Source organism: Nymphalis io, chromosome 29 (genome assembly GCF_905147045.1).
Source record: "Nymphalis io chromosome 29, ilAglIoxx1.1, whole genome shotgun sequence".
Classification (NCBI taxonomy): domain Eukaryota; kingdom Metazoa; phylum Arthropoda; class Insecta; order Lepidoptera; family Nymphalidae; genus Nymphalis; species Nymphalis io.
The window spans coordinates 7,115,606-7,143,230 of NC_065916.1; the positions used below are offsets into that span (position 1 = coordinate 7,115,606).

The 27,625-nt window shown below is 35.0% G+C and overlaps 1 protein-coding gene across 2 annotated transcripts in view; it reads left to right on the forward strand.

Moving 5' to 3' along the window:
• Positions 1-27,152, forward strand: part of LOC126779505 (single-minded homolog 1) — a 55,080-nt gene extending 27,928 nt beyond the window's left edge. For both annotated transcript variants that reach the window (XM_050503553.1, XM_050503552.1), the window contains exons 2-9: positions 9,849-10,067; positions 10,508-10,683; positions 11,634-11,749; positions 12,591-12,711; positions 15,020-15,198; positions 24,155-24,261; positions 25,126-25,273; positions 25,596-27,152. In XM_050503553.1, coding sequence (XP_050359510.1) covers positions 9,893-10,067; positions 10,508-10,683; positions 11,634-11,749; positions 12,591-12,711; positions 15,020-15,198; positions 24,155-24,261; positions 25,126-25,273; positions 25,596-26,172 — 1,599 coding nt within the window. In that variant the 5' untranslated portion in view covers positions 9,849-9,892 and the 3' untranslated portion in view covers positions 26,173-27,152. The remainder of the gene's footprint in view (positions 1-9,848; positions 10,068-10,507; positions 10,684-11,633; positions 11,750-12,590; positions 12,712-15,019; positions 15,199-24,154; positions 24,262-25,125; positions 25,274-25,595) is intronic.
• Positions 27,153-27,625: the final 473 nt, after the last annotated feature.

Consider the following 27,625-nt stretch of genomic DNA (forward strand, 5'->3'; position numbering starts at 1 on the left):
TAACTACGTCATCTCGATACATGCAAACAATTAAATTTCAAAGCATCATTGCCCAATACACCAGATGTTCAGCACATAGATTAACGGGACCCCAACGAACATAATTCTTATTTCCTAAACACGATAATCTCTTGAGAGCAGCGGAACACGATGCGTCACAAAAAGAGAGTGATGTATTATGCTTTCCTGTGTTTTTACACCTTTCGCGAAGTATTAGAACTCGTGAATGTTCAAATACGTATTCGTTCAATTTATATTTAAAAGTGTTTTTCTTGTTGTTAACTATGATGTTATGTAATGTTAAGTAAAATAAACTCATGAATATAACTGTACTAGTGGTAGGGCTTTGTGCAAGCTCGTCTGGGTAGGTACCACCCACTCATTAGGTATTCTACCGCAAAACAGCAGTACTTGTTGTGTTCCGGTTTGAAAAGTGAGCGAGCCAGTGTAATTACGGGCACAAGGGACATAATCTTAGTTCCCAAGGTTAGTAGCGCATTGGCGATGTAAGCGATGGTTAAAATTTCCTACAATGCCAATGTCTATGGGCGTTGGTGACCTACCATTAGGCCACCCATATGCTCGTCCGCCTACGTATACTATAAACATTAGAGAAAAAATGTTTTGTTGTGAACATCGTGAGGTAACATATAGTTTATTTTTTATGATATAATGTTTATTGTTTTAATTGAAGTATTGGTAATCATTTATAATCCACCAACCCCCTTAGTGGAGCATCGTGGTATTATATAATCGAAATCTTTACCCGGCTTACAGGCATTAAAGATTTAACATATGGAATAATTCTAACTGCCTCGTTGGTCTAGTGGCTAGATATCAGATCCCGAGGATTCTGCTTCTGCGCTGGTTAGTCTTTCTTGAGATTGGTCCTGATCAAACATCGTCATCATCATCATTCGGAAAAACAATAACGGCGGTGAACAGTTCAGAACGATTGTGGAGTGGAAAGTATATATAGTCCTTGCCCAGTTGATAATAAAAATCAATAAAAAAATTATAATATAAAATGATACACGATGATTTTGTGCGGTATAAATTATTCATTTCTTTTAAAAAATATTTTTTCATAATAATCTCATAAAGAAATAGTTTATTATGCAAAATAATTAATAAAAAAAACAAAGGCGTATCCCGCCGCCATTGTTAAAAATCTTTCCCGCGCTTGACAAAGACACCTGAGTTCCCGCCAATTTAAACCTGTCACTTGAAGTCATAAAGTGTAAAAAAACTTTTTAAGCATTTGAGTTTTATGGTCTTAGCGTCTAATATTTTTTTTAAATAATTATTGTTGACAGGGCATCTTTAATTGTCGAATTTGACACGGATATGAGAAAAGATGAGCCTGAGAATATGACTTTCAGATATCATTTTAGGTATTTTTTTTGCTTGTTTATAGTTTTAGTAAACCAAGGTAGAGCCCTCTCTGCATGCATTACTTACATTACATTACAATGCATTACAAACAAATTCGAACTAAGGTATAGTTCGAATTTGTTTTATTTACTATCTGGTAACTTAGTAGTTTTTTTTTTAAGTTAAAGGCACTGGTTCTTTTTTAAAATCCTTATAGATTTTTTTTTAAATTCTTGCTGTTTAATAAATATTTCTCAAATATTTTCAATTAATTAACAAAAAAATAACTTCATGTAAACATTTTTAAATCGTTATTTTATAATTTATTAAACATCAGCTATCTTCGGTTCAAAAATAGATTCTACCAAAAGAACCGGCAAGAAACTTATTAGTAACACTTTTATACTGATTATTAAAACTATAATACCAACACCAAATAAAAATGATCTCTCAAATCAAATATTTAAATAAGCCAATCAATCACTAACAAATTCCATTATTTACTATTTCATTCATAAAGACATAATGTATTCAAAAATATCCTTCCCACGTTCTCACGCCCAACGCAAATTACAGACTGATTACGCACTAACTTGTGAATGACGCTACAGGTGTCTACTACGTTTGCAGAAAAAAAAACAAACAAAACAGTAAAACCTCCTTTGGACACGTGCGTCCGTCTTTGCGGCCAGAGACAATAGTATTATGACAGAAAAAAAACGATACAATATTGACTTTGGCGCGAAAAATTGACACGTCAGTCATTCCCACGTAGACCTTTTTTTTGTTACTTAATTAGTGATTCCCAATTTATTTTTGCGACTTTAGTCTTTATTATATAAAAAATAATGATTAAATTTGCTTGAGTTATAGAATAAGATTAGGTTTTACAAATTCTAAAACGATAATCTCTTACAGGTGATAATTCGTTACCCAATTACTTAAGGAAAACGAATTACTATGAAATCTTTTTTTTTTTTTTAAAGAAAGCAAAAGTAGAAATATATTTGTGAAAAAGGATACAGACTAAATAATTATAGTGAATTTTTAAAAAATTTAAAAATCTGCCCTTAAGTGACCCGCAATTTTGACGTTAGTATATTCAAGTGTGTTTTATAATTATAGTAACAGTCTATAAATGTTTCCCTGCTGGGCTTAGGTCTCCTTTTGAAGATAAAGTTTGAAAGTAAGAGCTTATTTCACTTTGGCTCTCGATGTCACCGCCTGACTGTGACATCAATTTTATCGCGCACAAAGAGATTTGGCAACTCCTTTCTCAGTTGTTAACATTCTGTCCGACTCTACTGGCCGTTGTCGCATTTGGAATCTACTGCCACTTACCATCAGGTGGAGTGGAGTCATTTGCCATTAACGCCATCCATCAACGCAAATTAAGCACATGAAGATTTAGTGGTGCTTGCCTGGGTTTGAACATACAAACATCGAGTAAGTTTCATGTATTCTAACCACTAGGCCATTTCGACTCCAATCGAAATAAAATAAAAAAAATACACTATTCGGTAAAAAAAATAATATCAACATTATAAATAAATAAATTATATTGAAATACAAAATGCAACGACTCAATAAGTAAGTGTAACGCTTCTATATTGAATAAAGATTTTGATTTTAACATACAATTATAAAAAAAAAACGACCATAGAGTTGCCACGTAAATCCATAGACAGATGCCAGTTACAATATATGTATATATATCAGTAGCTTTCCTAATACCCCTTAAAATAATACGAGGATCAGACCACCGGGAGTTCAGCCCGGATCCGGGCTTAGCGCACGTGTGGACTTTTTGTTAAATAGCTTAACTAATAATTATAAACTTATTGAATTTGAAATATTGCCGCGTAAATCATTTTCAACTCCGCCATACTTTTACGCTTAAGAAGTTCTTTAATGTATATTCAATATTGGCACAATCTATATAAATAAAAACGAAATACACATCACGATATCTCCTAAGCTATCCGCCCTATTGACTCGAATTCCTACTGGTGGTAGGGCTTTGTGCAAGCTCGTCTGGGTAGGTACCACCCACTCCTCAGATATTCTACCGCAAAACAACAGTTCTCGATATTGTTGTGCTCCGGTTTGAAGGGTGAGTGAGCCAGTGTAATTACAGGCACATGGGTTCCAATGTTCAAAGTTCCCAAGGTTGGTGGCGTATTGGCTATGTAAGCGATGGTTGACATTTCTTACAATGCCAATGTCTATGGGCGTTGGTGGCCCATATGCTCGTTCGCCTTCCTATTCTATAAAAAAAAAGTGATCACCACAGCCCATAGACAAATGCACTAAAAATAAATATTAACCAAATCTAAAAACGTCACCACTTTAGAATCTAACGGTAAAAATAAACGCTAACAGGTGAGCAGTAAAACAATCCTGTCTTCTTCTCTCTAATGTGAAATCAATAATGACGAAAAGAGAGAAATTTGTGTCTAACTAAACATCTAAGTAAAAACACATATAAATATATACTAGCAGTTTCGTGTATTTCATACTAGCTACCCGTACGGATTCGCACATGAAGATAAATGGTCTACATATTAAAAGGTTTATATCGTAATACGTATAACTGTCTTGACGGCTTAGTGACTTGAATTGTTATTTTCCGACATCTTCAACAATCATCGTCATATTTCAGTCAATTTACACGAAACATTAATGTATTATACACTTTTTTTTAACGCTGGAAAAACGCCTTACGCGTTTCCCCCACGGAAACAGTGGGGGGTATGTGGGGCTCGCCGGTGTCCAAGGCGCCGAGTGCGCCCCGAACATCGGAATACCCACTAAAAAACCAGCGGTACCCTTTCCGTTTTAACGAGGAGCGCCACGGGATCGCTTTCGCATGCTACAAAATGTATTACACACCTAAACCATCCACTTGAATCACTCCATTAAAAAAACCGTATGAGACTCCGTTTGATAGTATTCTACTGTATCCCGTGCAAACACACAGACAGACGCGACGGGAAACTTTATTTTATAATATATAATTACACACTATAAAAAAATGGCCTAGTGATTAGAACGCGTTAATCGTAACCGATGATCGTGGGTTCAAACCCGGGCAAGCACCACTGAATTTTCATGTGCTTAATTTGTGTTTATAATCATCTTGTTCTTGACGGTGAAGGAAAACATCGTGAACACCGCATGTACCTGATTTCATTGAAATTCTGCCACATGTGTAATTCACCAACCCGCATTGGAGTAGCGTGGTGGAATAAGCTCCAAACATTCTCCTCAAAAGGGAGAGGAGGCCTTAGCCAATAAGTGGGACATTAACAGGCTGTTACTTTTTACTTTACACTATGAATGTTCAATTGCTTGGTTGAGGCAGATGAGACAGGTAGGCTTTTACTGATGGCTATAGGCTTTTTCATTCGACACATGCAGGCTTCGTCACGATGATGAATTCACTTAAAGCGAACCACCACGGCCAATTTAATTATATATTTACTATATATTTAAAATGTCTTCGTCAGTTACGCATTCACGGCTAAACAACTGAACCAATTTTGATGAAATTCGGTGCGCAGCAGCAAACCCCAAGGATTGACATAGGCTACGGGTACCTAACAGCTGACCACTCTCTACCTCATATGCAGGTTAATGCTATATACATATACTTTAGTACAAGTTTATTTATATACATTTATTAATAAAAACTTATATTTTCAAATAATATCCACGTGTCTTTTTCATTATACGTGACTATGTCATATTTATATCTGTATATTTGTAGGCAGAATATTTGACGCACAAGCGTTTAACTAGGGCGCTGTAATTAAAAAAAAATTGAAGAATGTTGCAATTAAAATAATAAAAACTAGATGGGCATCATTTGATGTTACGCATATCATAGTGCACAAATGTGTACACAAACTCAGGTGGTAGGGCTTTGTGTAAGCCCGTCGTGGTAGGTACCACCCACTCCTTTTTTTACAATTAATAGGCCAGCGTTTGACCGTTGACTTGCCTGATGTTAAGCATCGACACTGTCTAAGATGTAGCACGCTTACCTATAAGAAACCTGTTTACTCTGGATTTGAAGACACCAACATTGTATCTATCAGGAAATATGGACTCAGGCAAATCATTCCATAGTTTCGCAGTGCGAATGATCACTCATTAGATATTCTACCGCTAAAAAGTAATACTTAGAATATTTTCGTTTGCCATTGTAATTGTAAAAAAATATTTCAAAACAAACTGTTTCATACATAAATATATAAATTTTTATTTCGACAAAAACGCCAGATATACAGCCGTCAAACTTTTGAATACACTTGATAAACAAATCTTATTCATATCAAATAAATCTATACACATTGGCCATAAACAAAAAAAAAAAAACATCAATAGATTCAAATTTCGAATTGTTACTTTTTCTGCGTTTCAAATGGCACTGCCCTCTTCACATTCAGCCAAGATGGCTGATATGCAAATCAGTTTGTACTTCGTTTTATTGATTTCCCTTTGAACTGTTACAACTTATCGAACATGGCCGCGCATAATGTTGCCACATTATAACCAGCTGTTAATATCAGATAGACGTGTGTTGAGAGGTTAGGCGATTATAATCAACAATATTTATTTCTTAAACAAGGTTCAAATATTACATATTATCTATATAAATGACTGAATACTGACATATTAACACAGCCAAACTACTGGGGCTAGGACTATGAAAGTTTGCATACTGGTTTTTTTACACTGTATCTTAGCACTGCGGAAGAGTTTTTTTCAAAAATTAATGGTAAACGTTTCAAGAATGATGACGCGAACGAAGTTATAAAACTTAATGTGTGTGTATTCATAATGTATTCTTGATTCAAATATATATATAAATTGGCCACTTGATGTTCATTGGCGGTGGTGATCACCGTCCATATTGGCATTGCTAGAAATATTAACTAATATGAACTAAGATGTTATGTCTCGTGTCTGATATTATATTATACAATATTGCTGTTTGGTGGTCCTAGCACTATATTTATGAAACACTATAACTATAAAAATTAAACACCGTTATTGATAATGTTGGTTCCACAACGAATTGTTCAAAAACGAAGTTATCTTTTTACAATAATAATAGTAAGAATGCCTGTCTCGTTCGTCTTGTAGCTAGATATAAAGATTCCGAGGTCCTGGATTCGAACCACAGGTCGAGCCAATAAAAAGTTACTGGGTTTTTCTGTCGCATATTCTCAGTAGTAGAGTCTGAAAGTTTGAAGTGTCTCTCGTGCCACGTAGAGCCGTTGGTCCTGCGCCTGAACTCTCTGGTCGTAACGGATGACCGTCCCATCAGATTATGAGAGCGAGTCCAGTTGGCTAATCTCCCTTGAGATTCGATACTGTGGCCGAAGTCGGTCATTATGAATGATCAACGGCTATACGCAGTTTCAAAAGGTTGCACAAAAAAAACTTATTGACGATTGCAACTCAAGACCTCGAGATTTACAGGTCATTACTAAACCTATGGGATGCATTTCAACAATATCCTTACACAATCTCAGCCCTTATCTCTTCAATTCGTTATTATCAGCCGTCAATGCAAAGATGTCAAATCTATACGGGCCCTTCAAATTCAATGGACCCATTGTACCTGTCAAACATTTTTTTTTCGGAAACGGACATTAGGAGGGAAGGTGTTTCCAGCCAGTAACTATTTGAACCTGTTCGAGTAAGGTGCAATTTATTTTTTTATTTAACGTCTCCAAAAATTTCCTACTTTATTTATTTTTTTATAATGAAATATCCGTGTAAAAAAGTTTTGAATATATATAATTTGAATAATACAACAGAATTCGATATGGATATACGTAAGATTTTTTCTTTTTTAAATAATATTTTTATTTGATTTATAAATGTTGCAAATTTCAGATTGAAAAAATAAATATTAGAAATATTAAAAAAAATGCATAAAAGCAATCAATGATAAAATAGCTTAACTATAAATACAATCCGTCAATCCAAATGCCAAGAATCAAAGCCATTAAAATTCCATTCCAATTTCATTACCGAATTGAAATCAAAATTCCTTACTCCAACACTAAATTGTAATTGCCGCCATATGTTATGTTGGTACGTATGGTTTTAGCCGATAGGGGAATTGGTATTCCTGTAAGCCGACGAGGTAATTTATAAGTATTACCGCGCATTATTCATGATTCGCTGTTGTTTTCCCGCCATGTTTTTTTTCAGAGCACTTTTTCCGTATAAATATTTATGTGTCATCGTTAGCGCGGGAATGCATAATTTTTTTTTAATTTAATGACTGCGGCTATGTCTTGTTAATGCTAATATTAGAAAAATTAATACAAAAATTTCTTGGTATAATTTAATTTAATATATTTACATTTTTTATTATTAAAATGTTATTGATTTGAATTTTAAAATAATATTATAAATATAAATGTATGAAAGACATTATATTTCATTTTAAATAATTAAGTAAACTATAACATTTCACGAGTGAATGATGATGTGAGTTTTTACATAATCGCTCTGCAGATCAAAGTTACAAATGGCAAGACGTATAACAGCAATGTCATATTGCTTAATTTTTTTCTTTCTTTATATAAATTGTGTAAGAAGTTTAATGTGGACATAAGGTACCATCTTATACTTAACAAGGAAAGGTGACGGTAGCTTATTACCCTTGGGGCTTATGAAACATCATACCAAATTTCATCAAAATCGGTTCAGTGGCTTAGCCGTGAAAGCGTAACAAACAGACAGTGTTACTGTCGTAATTATAATATTTGTATAAAAAAGTATACAAGTAAAGTTAAAAAGTAACCTGTGATTGTCCCACTAGGCTAAGGCCTCCTCTCTCTTTGAGGAAGGAGGTTTGTAGCTTATGTATTCTTATTTTGAATAATATATATAATAATGAAATAAGAAACTTACCTAACAAGTCTAAATAAGTTAAAGAAACAAATAATTAAAAAATGCCTTAAATATATACAAATAAAAATTAAAAATACCTACTATACAAATCGTGACCGAAAGTAATGGTAACAAGAACGCTAGCAGCGTTTTCATTTAATTTCTTTTTTATAAATTTTAATTTTTTTTCTTTATATATATAATTCTTCTGCACGTGTGTTTGTCACCTAACTCCTCCTAAACGGCTGGACCTATTTGGATGAAATTGTGTGTGTATATTCAATGTGTTCCTGGATGGTTTGAAAACACAATTGGGCCCAGTAGATAAGCGCTGCTGTCGGTATGTCACCATATGAAAAAATGTCTGTATGGCAAGACGTCTGCCGGGTCCGCTAGTATGTATACATAATAGCTTTTTATCTTTATTGCTTAACATCTTTATGAATGACATTTGTTTACTAAATGCTATTTATTCGCTAACGATTTTAAGTTGTTTAGACCTGTATCCACTGTTTCAGATGCCATACTTCTGCAGAGAGATTTAAATAGATTGGTCTCATGGTGTCACATCAACGACATGAGCTTAAACACAGAAAAATGTTTCGTTATACGGTTCAGTAGGAAAAAAAACACTTTCGTTAGATCGTACACCAACGGACATTTGCTTGCAGAGGTGGACAATGTGGGTGATTTAGGCATCATTTTAGACTCTAAACTGCGATTTCATCTTCATGTGGACACTATAGTAACTAAGGCTTTGGGTTTTGTCTTGTTTTGACTTGAAAGTGTACAAAAAAGATTCTTGTGGCATTTATCTTATAGTCAAAATTTAGCTAAAAAAGCTACCAAGTTACGAAGATAGACTCTCACATTTTAAGCTTCTTTCTCTTTACGATCGTAGACGCGTCCTCGATAACATTTTCCTATATAAGTTATTGAACGGAACAATAAAAAAGCCACTAGACCATCTGTGTATATTCCCTTTGTTGAAAAACTTACTCCCGTCAACCGGGGCGCTGCTCATTAATATGATTAACAATAAGAAAGTGTCAAACGAAGCTCTTATAATTTATAATTTGAATCAGTTTCGTAAAAAAAAATATCTTTTTTTTTTTCTCAATAATGTATAAAATAATGTATAAATTTTTGTTTTTAACATCTTTTTCTTTATGTATAAATGTACCTTTTACTTTTGTTTGCTTTTAATCAATAATTAATATTTTAAAAATTTAAATGTTCTCAAATATTTATATTTTATTCATTTTATACCAATCAAGTGATAATTTTATAATAATTTAATTGTTAATGTCTTTCTTTTTGTTATAAATATCATGTTTTTTAAAATTTTTATTTTTTTGTTAACTTGAAATGTTGATATATTTTGCAGAACCTATAATTTAGGACATTGATTTGTATAACGTCATGTTTAAAGACTCAATTGTATTAATTCGTTTACTTCTTGTTGGTGTTGATATTATAATAAATAAATAAATAGCTGTAATGTAAATAATGCTCATTTAAAAAAAAAATGCCTTAAAATATTTTTATTTCAATAGCTTGCCGCAAAGAGAATCGGCCGCATTCTCTAAACGCGGCGATCATGAAGGAGAAAAGTAAGAACGCCGCCAGGTCGAGGAGAGAAAAGGAAAATGCTGAATTCCTGGAACTAGCCAAACTCCTCCCCTTACCATCCGCCATCACGTCACAACTGGACAAGGCGTCCGTCATCAGACTGACCACGAGCTATCTTAAAATGAGACAGGTCTTTCCAGATGGTTCGTATTTTTTTAATCACTGTAGAACCAAAACCAAAATCAAAATAACTTTATTCAAGGAGACTCTAACAATCAAAGCTTGAGATATATAAAGCCACAGATCCAGAGTTCCTGGATTCAAACCCCAAGTCAGGCCAATAAACTACTGAGTTTTTCTATCAAAGATTCTCAGTACCAGCCCGGAGACTGTGTCAGGTGGAATGTACACTCTCGTGCAAGACGTCGGTCCTGTGCCTGAACTCTTTTGGTCGTATCGAATTGCCGTCTCATCGGCCCATGTGCAGTATAGTATCCTGTGAAGTTGTCTACTCTCCTCATATTGAAATCTTCAGCCTTATTACTGTTAAGATTTAGAAGTTCGATTGTACAATACTTTAAACATTTTATCACTATATATCAAAATTGATTGAATATCGTCTCACAAGACTTATTACCGCCAGGCTTAGGAGACGCGTGGGGAGCCGCACCACCTCCACCACAGCCGCGTGAGCTCTCGATCCGAGAACTGGGCTCACATCTTCTGCAAACTCTTGATGGTTTCATATTCGTAGTGGCACCAGATGGCAAAATCATGTACATTAGCGAAACCGCATCAGTGCACCTTGGTTTAAGTCAGGTTTGTAGTTTAAAACCTTATATACACACATATGTATAAATTGAGGTTGTTATATTTGCTTGAGATCAATATACTTAGACTGTACACCATTCAAATTAGTATGTATTATATCATGGGTATTATTATTATTATTTATCAATATAACTATATCATATTGTATTATTATATGTATACGGTTATTTATTTCTTATATAAGTTTATATGTATGTATGTTTGTATATTACATATTTGTATTAAGTTTATAAGCTTTCGATAAATTTTAAGTATAAGTTGTTAGTACACTATGCCCGATTAATGATCCTGACAAAAAAAAAAAAACATAAATATTTCTCTTTACAGAGGTTGCCTGGAAGAGATCACTGTAAGTGATAAGGCCGCCTTTGCATATTATATGTACTACTTGTTATTATATAATTGTAAATTGTTTGCGATAAAGAATAAATAAATAAATGGAAAAGATTTTTAGGGGTTACACATCTAAATAAATATCCAACCATTCACTCGAATTTGCGTAAGAAATTAAAGAGCAATATACAATAGAATGAACTGAATTAAAAACAAATAATTATCAATTGTTTTGTATCTGTCGATCCGATTTAAAAATCCAAAAACTTTGACAACGTAATGAAAGCCATCTTGGAACACAGTTGGCGCATTAAATCAAAATTATTTATTAAATATAGAAGCATTACTTATGAATCGTCAAGTAAAAACTACCATCGGTTAGGAAATAGAAACACCCTAACCTGAGAATGATCCTTGAAATAAACTCAGCAGGTATTTTTGTCTATTTTTGGATTACTTACAATTTTCAACAGAAGACGATCGTTTCATTTCCAAGGTATGCCATCTTCTCACTAAATATATTATAACACACACAGGCGCTGCTTAAGATTTTTTATTTATCTAGTCAATTTAAAATAATTTTTCACCAAGAATGTATTCATCAGGTGGAGTTAACAGGTAACTCAATATACGAATATATCCACCAAGCTGATCACGAAGAGATGAACGCTGTCCTCAGCTTGCAGCATCCCCATTCATATCTTGGACATCCATCGATCGGGTAAGTTCTTAACAATATGTATACGATGATTCGGACATAACATGTAACAAAGTCAAAAATCTTTCTTCAATATAGAAGCGTTACACGTTACTTATTGATTGTCATAAATCTACCACCGATTCGGAAATAAACACCTCAGACCTGAGAAGAACCGGCGAAATATCTCATCTTTTACAATAATAGCCGACATTAACCATAAACAACAATCATAGACAACAGTTAATCTACTGTACAATAAAAGAGATAGTCATTACTCATGAAAGAAAAAATGGAAAGAACGAGTTTTTTTATCGTCACGCGACCTACTGGACTCAGCCTTCTTCCAAGGCTCGCGGCGGCTAGGGTCTCCTTCCGTATCCAATCCGAGTACCTCCTCTAAGTCCGTCAAGTTCTTCGTCAAGGTGGAGGGCACTGACTCTGCGTTTAGCGATATGCGATCCCCACTAACTTAATTCTTGACTCTTATAGCAAAAGTCGATAATTAAATTAAATAATAGGAAAACGGAAAAACGGCAACGATCACGCTTCGATTCGATTACGATAAAGTAACAATTTATTAGTAGAATTGGTCCCCAGTCCTTGATTCACTTGGTTTTATTTACGCAACACTATTCCACTTAACTACTTACCTTTAATTTAACTTCTTAAGTTCCGATAACTATTTCTCCGACGTACATGACGCCATTTTTTCACCACTAAACATTGTATAAATATAGTCTATTTCGTCCAATATTCTCATCCGCTATTGGAATCGATTTTACGCATTTTCCAAGGTCTGTTCTTCTAGTTTCTAAGTTTAAAAAAAACGCTTTTTTTAAATATTTAACAATTTCCTTAATAGTTACCCGGTAGGTGGGACGTGGAGTCCAAACGTGGACATCGAGTGCGAACGGGCCTTCTTCATCCGCATGAAATGCGTGCTGGCCAAGAGAAACGCTGGCCTTACCACTTCAGGATATAAGGTAAGTTTCATGATTAATTGTTTCAGGTAATATATATAACACTTATGTACGTGTCGTTGAACTCCTATTAAACGGATGGACTGATTTCGATGACTTTTTTGAGTAACTTGGATTAGTTTGGACCCAGTGGGACTGCGGTAGGTTTTCTTTAAAGTAATAAAATATCTATTTAGCAATAGAATATCTAGCATTCTGATTTCTTTCGTACAAAGTTAGAACACCAGCTTGTTAGTTAACTTATTTATATAAATGACGAGAATTAGATATATATTTACTAAGCACTCAGAGGAATTTGTGTTTATTATTCATCTTTTGCTCAGCGGTGAAACATCGTGAGGAAACTTGCATGTGTATAATTTCACTGAAATTCTGCCACATGTGTATTCCACCAATCCGCATTGGAACAGCGCGATGGAATAAGCTCCAAACCTTCACAAAAAAGAAAGGAGAAGAGGAGTTACTTACAGATGACTTTAATAAATATATACAAATCCTTTGCAAGCCCGTCTGGTTATATAACAACAATAGATATTCTACCGCTAAACAGCAATATTAATTAGTATTGTTGTGCTCCGGTTTGAACAGTGCCTCGGTTTAACTACAAAGGAGAAATAAATGTAAGAAATATTAACCGTTACTTACGGAATAAATGCGAGGCCAATCTTGGGAACAAAGATCTCGTCCTGTCACACTTTCTCACTCACCCTTCAAACCGTAATAATATAATATGTATTGCATTGGTGGTAGAATATCTGATGAGTGGTACTTACCACGAAAACATATTTTTAATATACAAAAATTAGAAGCATTATTTCAAAGCAAAATACATTCATTCGCAATACTCATTCGTTCATTGTTTTCATTTCATTCGATTTTAATAACAATAGCAGAGCCGCGTGCATATATTTGTATAATGGGGTTGTGTAATTCGTTTTAGGGCCATGAGTGGATGAATTAGCACTCGTATTTTGTGTCTGTAAATTATTTTTTAAAGAGAAAAAAACATAACAAGCAGTGCAATAAAAACAATATGGTTTTACTGTACACTGTAGATCCAAGTACAGTAGCAAAATATGTATTATGAAAAGATTATAGTAACAGCCTGTCAATGTCCCATTGCTAGGCTAAGGCAGGGTGCCTTAGCCTAGCAATGGGACACACTCCCTTTTTGAGGAGAAGGTACGGAGCTTATTCCACCTGAATGCTCCTGCGGGTTGGTGGAAGACACATGTGACAGAATTTTAGTGAAATTAAACACATGCAGGTTTCCTCACGATGTTTTCCATCACCGTCTACGGTGTTTCACAAATTAAGCACATGAAAACTCAGTGGTGCTTGCCCGGGTCTGAACCCACCATCATCGGTTAAGATTCACGCATTCTTACCACTGGGCCATCTACATAAAAATAAAAAGATTAGTTGATTGTAACTATAAACAAAAACCTTCTCCTCAAAAAGAGGAGAGAAGGCCTTTAGCCCAGCAGTGGGACATTCACAGGCTGTTACGGTATAAACAAAAGTTCTTTAGTATTCTTTTATTTGTCACCTAATTCCTCCTAAACGGCTGGACCGATTTGGATGAAATTTGTTGTGTATATTTTAACGGGTTCCTGGAGGGTTTGAAAACACAAATGAACCCGGTGGAGCAAAGCACGGGAAAGGCCGCGGATGCGTTATATCAACACGATCCCGCATCCTCTCCGATCTGTACTGAGGACGGCCATCGCAGTAGTTTTAGTGGGTAAGAATCGCACATAACCCGGTTCCACCCCCATAGGACCCGGGTACCTTTCTGAAGGTTTCCACTGAGAGAAAAAAAAGGGTTTGAAAACACAAATGGACCCGGTAGGCGCTGCTGTCGGTTTGTCACCAAATGAAAAATGTCTGTATGATAGGAAGACGTCTGCCGGGTTAGCATTTTGTTGTTAGCAAGTTGTTCACAGTAAATACAATTATTTTTCTCATGCATATCATGAGAAAAATAATTGTATTTACTGTGATTCTAGTTAAGTAAATAAGCAGCTGTACTTGTCCGGGTTTGAACTCAACATCGACCGTTAATTTTCACGTGTTCTATCCACTGGGCCAATTTAATATTATAAATGAGAAAGTAAGTTTGTGTCTTACGTTATCACGTCTTAACTATTCAACCGATCGTCATGAAATTTTGCATACACGTTGTTATGTACAGAAAATTACATAGGATAACATCTGCACCCCTACAAGGGGTTGGAACTAGTCTTACATATGTTATTTAATGATTTAAAACATCATAACATAATAGTATAATGTTTTATCTTTGTTTAAGGTCATCCACTGCTCCGGATACCTCCGAGCCAGGCGCTTCGGGGAGGGCACCGCACCGCTGGGGCTGGTGGCCGTAGGACACTCCCTGCCCCCGTCCGCCGTCACGGAGCTCAAGTTACACTCCAACATGTTCATGTTCCGAGCTTCTTTGGACATGAGACTCATCTTCTTAGATGCTAGGTAATTTTTTTTTATTATATAGTTTAAAACTGAGATGGCCTAGTGGTTAGAACGCGTGAATCTTAACCGATGATCGTGGGTTCAAACCCGGGCAAGTATCACTGAATTTTCATGTGCTTAATTTGTGTTTATAATTCATCTCGTGCTTCACGGTGAAGGAAAACATCGTGAGGAAACCTGCATGTGTCTAATTTTATTGAAATTATGCCACACGTGTATTCCACCAAGCCGCATTAGAGCAGCGTGGTGGGATAAGCTCCAAACCTTCTCCTTAAAATAGAGAGGAGGAGCCCAGCAGTGCAGTGCAGTGAACAGGCTGTTACTTTTTTGCTACTTACTTTTTTTATTATATAGGTAGGTCCCCATTCCTAAAGAAGGGAAATGGGGGGGCCACCACATGTGGGGGCAACGCGTAAATGCATTTTCCAGCGAGAAAACTAAAAAGATCAGCCTACCAAATGATTATTATCGCATAATTAGCTAAACTGTTTCTTTCGTGCCTTGATATAATGTACTTTGATTTGTAATTCATTGAATAGTTATTTCTTTTTATTTCATATTTTGCTTCTGTTTTAAAAATATGTATATAAAATAATGTTTACATTATTATTGTAGATGCATGAACACTGTTCTCGGCATTATTGAAGTTTCATATAAAATGGATTAGCATTTTTTTAGGTGAAATTAACCTTTTTTTATAGAATAGGAAGGCGGGCGAGCATATGGGCCACCTGATGGTAAGTGGTCACCAACGCCCATAGACATTGGCATTGTAAGAAATGTTAACCATCGCTTACATCACCAATGCGCCCCCAACCTTGGGAACTAAGATGTTATGTTCTTTGTGCCTGTAATTACACTGGTTGATTCACCCTTCAAACCGGAACACAATAATACCAAGTGCTGCTGTTTTGCGATAGAATATCTGATGAGTGGGCGGTACCTGCCCAGACGAGCTTGCACACAGCTCTACCACCAGTAATATATATATATATATATATTTATATATATAAAGAGGTATATATATATTATTTATAGGTAATAGGTAAGTGTGTATGTTTGGTACTCAATTACGCAAAAACAGCTAAACGGATTTGGATGAGATTTGGAATATAGATAGCTCATATCCTGATTTAACACAAAGGCTACCTACCTAATAAATACTAATACCTGCTACCCTGCCGTCGTTAGCGGTAGTTTTTTTCGTATATTATTTCATTATTTTCGTAATAATTTCAAAGAATATTTACAAGGAACTGCAGCTTTCATAACTTTATAGTAACCATATTTCTAAATGTGAACCCTGATGCATTTTACTTATTAAAATAAAATAATAAGAAATAATTTTTCAATTGTTAATTATAATTCACCGTGACCCTGCGACGTAAAGCGATTTTACGCTCGAGTGACGTCAAGATTCGATAGAAATTTATCGATATTATTTAAATAAATATAAAAAGATGTTTTTTTTAATGAAATAGATAGGACGCGCAAATGGTAAGTGGTACGCACCCACTGGTAAGTGGTCACCGCTACCCAAAAACATTGGCGCTGTAAAAAATGTGAACTATCTACTTTGACTTCCTAAAGCAGGCAAAAGGTACCTTGTGTAATTACACTGTCTCACTCACACAAGTGTGTGCGCAAACACAATTGCATTTTTATAATCCGATTGGCAATCCGACTGGAGAGAATTAAAAATCATTATTTATCGTGTTTACAAATCAACGAATGCTATTTAGAATAAAACAAATATACGAAACTTGTTACCGAGCGCCTGCGTGTGGGAGGGGGGGCTAGATTAAGTTAAGTTAACCTATGTCCTTTTATATACCCCTGGCAACATGTATGCAAAATTTCATGATGATCGCATGAGTAGTTAAGGCGTGACGGCGTGACGAACAGACAAACTCACTTTCACATTTATAAAAAGTATTATATACATTTGTTTCTTAGTTTTTAAAATATAAATGTGACCTTACATCACCTCACTAACCGAGACGATAACAGCTTATATAGCATTCCAAGAATTTTATCACTAAAGAACAATGCAGCGAGCCCTGCGGTTTGCCAATGTGTCATGTGTCGAAACCTAACAATATCTAAGCAAATTTCAAGCGTCGCGTAATATCGTTATAGTATTGCCAGTAAATAAAATCCATATACAGCATTATATGTATTTTTTTATGATGATAATGTCCGATTTCTATCTCAAAATATTAGTCAACTGCGCAGGACACATTATAGTGCACAAATGTGTGCGCAAACACAGGTGCACTTTATTCCCTCACTTTCATCATCCGATGGGACTTGGCCAATGTGCCACCAACCTTGAGAACTAAGACCTCTCTCGTGCCTGGTGATGTAAGAAATGGTTAATATCTTTCAGCACAATGTCTATACCATATATAACTTGCAACCACGTGGTTCACCTATGTTATATAATAAAGCGACATGGCTTAAAGTATGTACAAATCAGAGAGATTCCGATCTCGTGTCGACATCAGTGGTCAATCGCACCACAAGTTCAATATTTATTAGTTCACGGCAATCAGGGACGCGTTAACTGGCCACTCCAACAATGACCGCTTCGCCGAAACGTTACGTGCTATTAGGGTTGCCACAATCGAACGAAAATATATGATTTTTGTAAGCCTTTACTTCTAAACAATTGACGCGTTATTTATCGATCATATCTAAGTTAGAATCATCGTAATTCAATCTGCTTTCAAATAAAAAAAACCTCATTGAAATCGGTGCAATTGTTTTTATGCTACATACAGACAAATAGATAGACAAAGCCTTCAAAGTCGCCGTAATATTACTATGTTTAAGGCTGTATTCAAAGACAGTGTGAGCTGATCATGCCGCACCGGAACAAGCTGACAAGGATGGCCCAGAATAAATATAAATGTTAATACTTTTGTTTGTAAGAATAAAAACACGTTGACTCTCAAGTATGCTGTTTACTGGTGGTAGGGCTTTGTGCAAGCTCGTCTGGGTAAGTACCGCCCATTCATCAGATATTCAACCACAAAACAGCAGTCCTTGGTATTGTTGTGTTCCGGTTTGAAGGGTGAGTGAGCCAGTGTAATTATAGGCACAAGGGATAACATTTTAGTTCCCAAGGTTGGTGGCGCATTGGTGATGTAAGCGATGGTTAACATTTCTTACAATGCCAATGTCTACGGGCGTTGGTGACTACTTAGTATCAGGTGGCCCATATGTTTGTATTAATAACTGATTTCATTTAAAATACTACAGGTTCACATCCAGACTAACACAACTGATGTTCATATGTTTAATGTTATGTCGTTCATATGTTTAATTTGTGTTTATAACTCATCTCGTGAAGGAAACCTGCATGTGTCTAATATCAATGAAAGTCTGCGACATGGGTATCCTCAAATCCGTATTGGAGTAGCGTGATGGAGTAACTCTAACACCTCCTCAAACGAAAACGAGGCCACAGCCTAGCACCTATGTTTAGACATTACATCTTCAACATTATATTATTTATTTATTTTTACTTGTAATCAACAGCTTTACGGAAATTGTTGTACAGTTATTACTCATTACTAAAGTAAGGCCATATAGGATTACAATTTTATAACACGAAGCTTGAGAAAAAAATAAAAGTAAAGACTTAGTATAAGTATGAATGTTTACAGTAAAAACAAACATTCTTGATAACGTGAGATGTTAATGCGAAAATTTTTTATTAGAATATCTGTCAATTATTGATATATTTTTTTAAAGTTTATTAAAAATATTATCCATATAAATATTGTTATTGGCAACCCTGATATTTATAGCTCTTGAGTATCGACACACGTGTCAAATGGTCAATCGCCCTCACAAGTTTTAACTTCTCTAAATATATGAGAAACTTAGCTCTAAGCGAGTTTATCATATAACTAACTAAAATAGGCTGTTTTGTCTATATACGTTTAGCGGGTAATAAGTAAACAATGCTGTCTCCTTCTATCGAATGTCAAATCAATAATGATAGAAAGAGAGATCAGTGTTTAACTGAACATCTAAGTAAAATTTTTAAGATACGCTTAACGCGATAAGCTTTTAATATATATTTGAATATTTTGTTAAGAATACATTCATTAATAAGGAATATCACTTAGAAAAAAAAATAATAATAATATCCTGGGACATTATTCACACACGGCCATTTGATCCCAAATTAAGCAGAGCTCGTTCTGTGGAAACCAGACAACTGATGTACTACGTATACTACTTTTCTTTTGTAAATACATACTTATATAGATAATTACACCCAGACTCAGGACAATGAGTCATGTTCATGCACACAAATGACTGTCCTGGGTGGGAATCGAATCCACAACCTTCGGCGTTAAGGGCAATATCTACCAACCACGCCAACCGGCTCGTCAAAAATATTTAATAGATGATAAATAAGCGTCGATTTAGTTTTGAGCGGAAATATTGCCAACTTTGTTGACAACACGCGTTGTTAACAATCCGAAAAATTATATGTACGTCTACATGGTGGACTTCGTGTGTCTGTGTAGGTACCACACACTTAAAACATATTCTATCGGTAGATAGCAATATATAAAGTTGTGTTCCGGTTTGAAGGACCAAAAAGCCAGTGTAATAGGATCTTCTATGGCTGGTGGTGACAACTTCCGCCCACAGATTATAATAAAAAAAAAGTAAATTAACGCTTCTGTAATACTGATTAGTGGGTACGAAGTTAACCGCCTAGCATGAGATTGATGAGTGGTACGTTATTGTATTCGAACCCACGACATCCGTTCATAATCCACGTGATTTATCCACTGAGCTATTTCGTCTCATTTCTTTTGTATTTGCGATAATTTTGTTTAAACACGATAGCCATATTAATACAGTTTAATGTGAAATCAATGTTGAATCATCTTACAATACAGATTTAGCGGTGTCGTGTGTCGAACATCTGGGCCCCAGGTGTGGCTATTTTGACATTCAATATCTATTAAATTCTTAGTATTTTTTATCTATGGCTCGCTCTATTATCTATGGTAATGTTTTTTGTTTTTGTTATAATTTAGATAGCGTATTTTTTGTAATATTAATAATAATATCACATTGCAAATAAATGTTAAGAAATAAATTTATATACCAAAGTAGCTTTTATATACTCAGTATCGATATCTTTCGTCTAGTCTAGGAGCAAATCCTGGTTCAAGCTCATGGAAATCAGGTCATGCTCATGGTAAATGTGGATTAGCATCAGAACTGAACCTGAAAAAGATACAAGCTTGAAAGTGGTAATCGCTGATGTTCATACAGGATACATATATATAATTGTGTATGCAAAATAAAGCAATTTCTGAGTTTCTAGCCGAAACGGTGAGAAATTTATATTCAAAACTTTGTACAATAAGGATTTATATTAGGATTAAGAGTTGTTGTATATTATGATCTTTTATTGAATAGCTAGGCGAACGAGCATATGGGCCACGTGATGGTAAGTGGTCACCAACGCCCAAAGCCATTAGCATTGTAAGAGATATTACACATTCCTTACTTCGCCTTTTCGCCAACAATCTTGGGAACGAAGATGTTATGACCCTTGTGCCTGTATATATACTGGCTCACTTAACCTTCAAGTGGTGGTGGAATATGTGATGAGTGGGGTGGTACCTACCCGGGCTTCCACATAGCCTTACCTCCAGGCTCTAAATAAAGTTTAATTTAATTAATAATGTCGGCTGTATATTGTAGCACCTTTGTCTTTTAAAAAAAATCATATTAATTTTGAAAATAATCATGCTTTTTTTTTTGGTATTTTCATAAACTATTTAGTTGAAGTCATTGATTTATTGATATGAAACGTTATTTTATAGTAAACTCTATTTCTATACAAATAATGTACAATTTCGTAAAGTACAATTACGTCTTTACTTAAAACAATAATGTAAAGGTAAAATGAACTCAATTTATTGGTAATAAGGTAGTTTTTTGCTTGTTATTCCTTTTACGTGTTCGTTGTATTGCCGGATCTTCCGCTCTCGTCAGCAAGAAGCGATAGAACTGACTCACGATTTAAAATTGTTTTAATCATCATATTAATTGTTTAGAAATATTTCGATAGTTTGCAATTTAAATATTCAAGGTTTTCAAATAACGCACGTGTTCTTAAGTTTATTTTTAATTAAACGAATGCGTTATTGTTTTTTAATATAACCGCGAAAGTGAATTTGTTATGCTTTTACGTTCTAACTTGCGGACACGTAAGGGGTACAGAAAAGGACAGACAGGTGCCTCCATCCTCCTCTATCTCCAAGTAAATCATAATGTCCTCTTGACCGATTTCGGCCACGGCGACCAATCTCAAAGGAGACCAGCCAACTAAGCAGGAGACATAGTATACAAGTGTGTGCGCAAACACAGATGAATTTCTAGTTTTGTGCAAGCTCGTCTGGGTAGGTACCACCCACTCATCAGATATTCTACCGCAAAACAGCAATACTTGATATTGTTGTGTTCCGGTTTGAAGGGTGAGTGAGCCAGTGTAATTACAGGCACAAGGGATATAAAATCTTAGTTCCCAAGGTTGGTGGCGCATTGGCTATGTTAGCGATGGTTAACATTTCCTACAATGCCAATGTCTAAGGGCGTTGGTGACTTACCTTCAGGTGGCCCATATGCTCGTCCGCCTTCATATTGTCTGAGAAAAAAATCCCTAACTCTCATAATCCAATGGGACGGCCATCCGACACGACCGGAAAGAGTTCAGGAGCAGGACCTTTCGTACTTTCCGAGGCACGAGAGACACTTTCAACATCCAGACTACTACTGACATTTCATCGACAGAATCACCCAATAACTTTTTATTGTCTCGACCTGAGGTTTGATCGCAGGCCTTCGGGATCTGCGGCCTTATGTCTAGTCACTAGATATATACAGTCAAGTCCAAGTATATACACATATACATACGGGCTGACTTATGTAGCGTTGTAGTGTTAGCTGAACATTGTTTTTTTTTTCAATCATCATTGATTTAACATTCGAAGCAAGAAAATGTAAAAAAATCGGAATAAAGAGTTACTTGGTATCATTAGATATTTTAGTAAACAGCAAGTATCGTTGTGTCGTTAGAAGTGTGAGTAAGACAGCGTAACGGGCACAAGGGACGTAACATCTTAGTTCCCAAAGTTGATGGCGCATTTGTATAAGATGGTTAATATTACAGCGCCAATGTCTTTGAGTGACCATTTACTGTGAGTTGCCATCATTTACCGTTTTTTCTATTTTATAAAAAAATACGTAATAATCTGATATTTAATAAAGAATTCTTAGAGCGTATTCCACGACGTTGCTCTAACACGTGTCGTTGAATACACATGTGGGAGATTTTCTTCCGACACTCGCAGAAATTCCGTGGTGCTAGCCAAGCTTCGATCTCGCAATTATTTAAGGTTGACGAGTTCAAACCACTGAGCCATCTCGGATCGGTTGTTTTTTATATATTTAGTAAATCAGGATGTTATAAAAATAATATAAATCTCCACGGAACCTAGTGTACTATTACAAAGGGTGAAATGAAAAATTAACGCAAAAACTAATATGGCGTCCTGTCACGTGTGATTGCCACTTATTTGCGCGCGACTCGAATTACTAAAAAACATACACAGAAGTTTGACATAAAAAAAGTTTTTTTATTTTTAATTTGTACGAATACCCACCAAGTTAGTTAGGCAAAGATCGCGAAGAGTTAAATATAACACAAAATATCAGTCTTCGATTTTCGAAATCCTTTGAAGTCGGTTAAAACATTTTTAAATTTGTTTCTTTTTTTCTGTATAGGAATGACCAAAGTATTTCACGTACAGCCTTGTTTTGTTTGATCACGACTTTTTTAATAGTTAGACAGACTGGCAAATGAGCTATCACATGGCAAGTGGTCACCACCGCCCATAGATTGGCAGAGTAAGAAATATTAACAATCAATTACATCATCATTGAGCCACCAACCTTTGAAGCTAAATCATGTCCCTTGTTCCTGTAGTTACACTGGGTCAATAACTCTCCACACCGGCGGAAGAATATGTGATGAGCGAGTATTGGTGGTGGCACCAATCAATTCTAGTAACAGCCTGTTAATGTCCCACTGCTAGGCTAAGGCCTCCTCTCTCCCTTTTGAGGAAAAGGTTTGGAGCTTATTCCACCACGCTGCTCCAATGCGGGTTGGTAGAATACACATGTGACATAATTTCAATGAAATTAGACACATGCAAGTTTCCTCACGATGTTTTCCTTCACCGTCAAGCACGAGATGAATTATAATCACAAATTAAGCACATGAAAATTCAGTGGTGCTTGCCCGGGTTTGAACCCACGATCGTCGGTTAAGATTCACGTGTTCTAACCACTAGGCCATCTCGGCTATGGCTATGCTAATCAATTATGAATGCTAAAATAAAAACTACACAACAATGTACTTTAACAAATCCTAATCTCCATTATAAAATAATTTTATTACCTTTATTTTAATATAATCTATATAAAAATACACATAAAATAAGAGGGAAATAGAAAATAGTTGTTATCCTGTTTTTTCTTTTAAACAAAAATGCGATATTTAAGACAAGGGCCTCTAACAATGCGTGAGCGTTAATTGGCGGAAGCGATCAGGTTTTTTTTATGTCAACACTTTTTTCGGATGAGAAAACAATGAGAGGCGAGTGGCGAGGGTGCCGTGTCACGTGATATACCTATTAAAAACCCAATTCAAATATATATTGGGCTTACAATATGCTATTGATTTACTTTTAAAAATACTTTGCCGGGAGTCGGGACGCGTGTCTTTATTTAATGAATTAATTTCGTTTTTTTTTTATTTGACATTTGACATTAAAATAGGCTGAATAATGTAATACCTTTGCCCAATAATTTTAGAATTGTCATAAATAACGTTGCATTTTCTTTACAGAGTCGCATCACTAACTGGATACGAGCCCCAAGACCTGATAGAGAAAACCCTCTACCATTATATACACGGCACTGACGTACTGCACATGCGCTATTCACATTGTACATGTAAGTATATACAAAATTATCAATATTGGAATATAGTAACTGATGAGATTCTTGCCGGTTCTTCTCGGTATCTACATGTAACAAGAGCATACAAAAGTAATAATAATAATAAAATTTACCCAAAACATGTACGCAGTTTTAGATGGCAGTTTTATCTAAATCTAGGGGTTTTTTTAAATAGTGTATCTATGGATTAATTGAATAAATAATATTACGATTTTGAGTGATTAAGTATATTTATTTGTTACGCTTCAATCTCTAAACCATTCAACCGATCATCATCAATTTTTTCATACACATTATCAGGTAACATATGGTACCTAACACCTCTCCTTCCCACACGCCAGTGAAGCTGCGCGTCGAAAAGAATAGGCAATACATATCTATCTGACATTTCACAATATTTTGCAGTGGTGACACATTGACCTGCGTCCAGCTGTGGACTACGATTGGCTAAATTGCGAAAGTAACTCTGTCTGTGTGTTATGCTATTACTGCTAAACATTAATAAAATGGCCTAGTGGTTAGAACGCGTGAATCTCAACCGATGATTGTGGGTTCAAACCCGGGCAAGCACCATTGAATTTTCATGTGCTTAATTTATGTTTATAATTCATCTCGGTGAAGGAAAACATCGTGAGGAAACCTGCATGTGTCTTTGAAATGTCATTGAAATTCTGCCACATGTGTATTCTACCAACCCGCATTGAAGCATCGTGGTGGAATAAGCTCCAAACCTTCTCCTCAAAAGGGAGAGGAGGCCTTAGCCCAGCAGTGGGACATTAACAGGCTGTTACTGTTATTAATAAAATCCTTCCTAATTTTTATGGATTATAATAGTTTTTAATATTTAATTGTCCACAGTGTTAACAAAAGGGCAAGTGACCTCCCGTTACTACCGCTTCCTGACTAAGTCTGGAGGCTGGGTCTGGATGCAGAGTTACGCCACCATCGTTCACAACTCGCGTTCTTCCCGACCGCATTGCATAGTTTCAGTTAACTACGTTCTTAGGTATTTTTTAAAATATATAATACGTAGGCGGACTAGCAAATTGAGCCACTTGATAAGACAACAGCGCCTGAACTATTTTCGAAATAATTTTAACGCGGAGAACGTCAACGTTGCGTTTATCGCTAATAAATTTTCATAATTAATTAAAAAGTTAATTTCACAACAGTTTGCGAGCTGATTGATAGATGTCAGACCTGACAATAAACGTCAAACAAAAAAAAAAGTAACATCGCGGTCAAAACCAGGATATTTAAAATGAATATTCAGATATATATATATTTTTAAGTATATTTAATACTACACCTTGCTTCATCTCTTACAGTGATATAGAAGAGAAAAATCTCATACTCAACATAGACCAGGGCCCACCAAAACTGAACCACGTTGACGTACCACACGTCCCCTCCACATCCCCCCAGATGTCACACAGGCACACGGACAAAATAAACCACGTCATAAACGAGAACGACTTCAGCACAGACTCCAGTGGCTACAACTACCCCGATTACACTCTACCCGTCATCCCGCCCTACGAGAGCCACGAGGAATACCAAAACGGTACCTACCAAGAGTTATTTTATGAAAATTATACGGAACCGGAAGTTATACCTAACAATTACGCATACCCACAGAATCAGAGGCCATTTTCAGCGAGCTCATCATCCTGTAGCTCGATCGAGAGTTCCGAGATAAATCAATATAATTATACGAATTTAATTTCATTTTACGGCCATAATAACCAAGGACAAAATGGCCGACAGATTGACAGCAATTTTGGCGGTAACTTTGGTAAGTTGACACCGAGCCCGTCGGTGCAAGAAGGCTCGTATACAAGCGTCATAGTCGATAACACGCAACAATTTCACCATAGCGGAGCCGTTAACGAATTTGTGCATTGATTAATATACAATGGATACAAAATTAAAAATAAACTTTTTTTTTTAAATATATGTGCAGACAGTTAACCGTAACGATGCTACTCGTTATTTAAAAAAAAGCGCTTAGCAAATTAGCAAACGTGGCAGTGAAACCTTTTTGCGTAAATATTTCAATTTGCGTTACACATTGAACGTTGCATTAAAATTCGAAATATAAATTTACCCTCATCGCACCCAAAGCAGTTTCATTTCAATTAATATATTAGATAATAACGTTATGTATAAAACGATAATAAATAGGTTATTATTATTATAAAATAAATAATTGTAAATATTGTAAATAAATAATTATTGTTATTTTAATTTATAAATAAGCATTGAATTTTTTTATTTATTATATCTGTGGATTTGTTTAAGAATAATTTGTACTCTGTATTTATATTTTTTATCTATCGAAAATTTGTGATACAAAATATTTGTATCTATAGCATATTCCAATCACAAGAGGAGTGAATCCAAATAAACAACTTTGACAACTAATTGTCGCGATATCATTTAAATTATGAGAAAATGGCGTTTTTAATGTCCGCGAATTTGTAATCGGAACTTTGGAAATTAAATTAATGTAGTTATAACTATTTAAGTGGAATAGCGTTGAATAAATTCAATCAAGAACTGTTTGTAGTGCATAACACAGCAGAACTATTAGCAAATCGTATGGAATATTTAAATCTTAGAATTGTTAATCTTTACTCCTTCGTCGATTGGAATTGGGTATAGAACTGCTTTGTTCAAAAACGAAAATTATTTTTAGTCTGTATTTATTGTAATGTTATTTTAAAAATTTAGAAATAATGGCGTTGCCTCGCCGAAATATCAAATTAGAGACAATAATAGTGATATGTATGAAATGTAAATAATTATGTAGCACATAAGAAATAACTAAAAAGTTCTTTTTTTATTTCAATTTTATATATTTTTTAAATTAATTAATAACTCAAAGGAGCTTTTTTCGTCTGATAAATTTTAATTTTAATACGTAATGAAATTTAAAATACAAGCATAACCTACATTAATAATTTTAATAACCAAGTTTCCAACAAATAAATAGAACTTAAATTCATGTCGACAACACATTATTGAATGGTCGTATAAAATTATTTCCAAAAACGGATTTCTGAACACTAACGGTCTTATAAACGTTGCATGATTTATTGTCTGTGTCTTCTTTTTTCGAATGTCAAATCAATGATAACAGAAAGAGATAAATAAACGAACAGCCGCTGAGCAATGTTAACATGTACTTTAATAACTAAAATAGAGCGCGAAAAAACGAATTCCATTTTTAAATTGTTATTATGAACCTAAGCAATTATGTTTTTTTTATAATTTAATTATTTGAAATAAGTGCCATCGTATGGAGTCTACTAGTCGATAAATGTAAATAATGCTTAATCACTTTATATTATACATA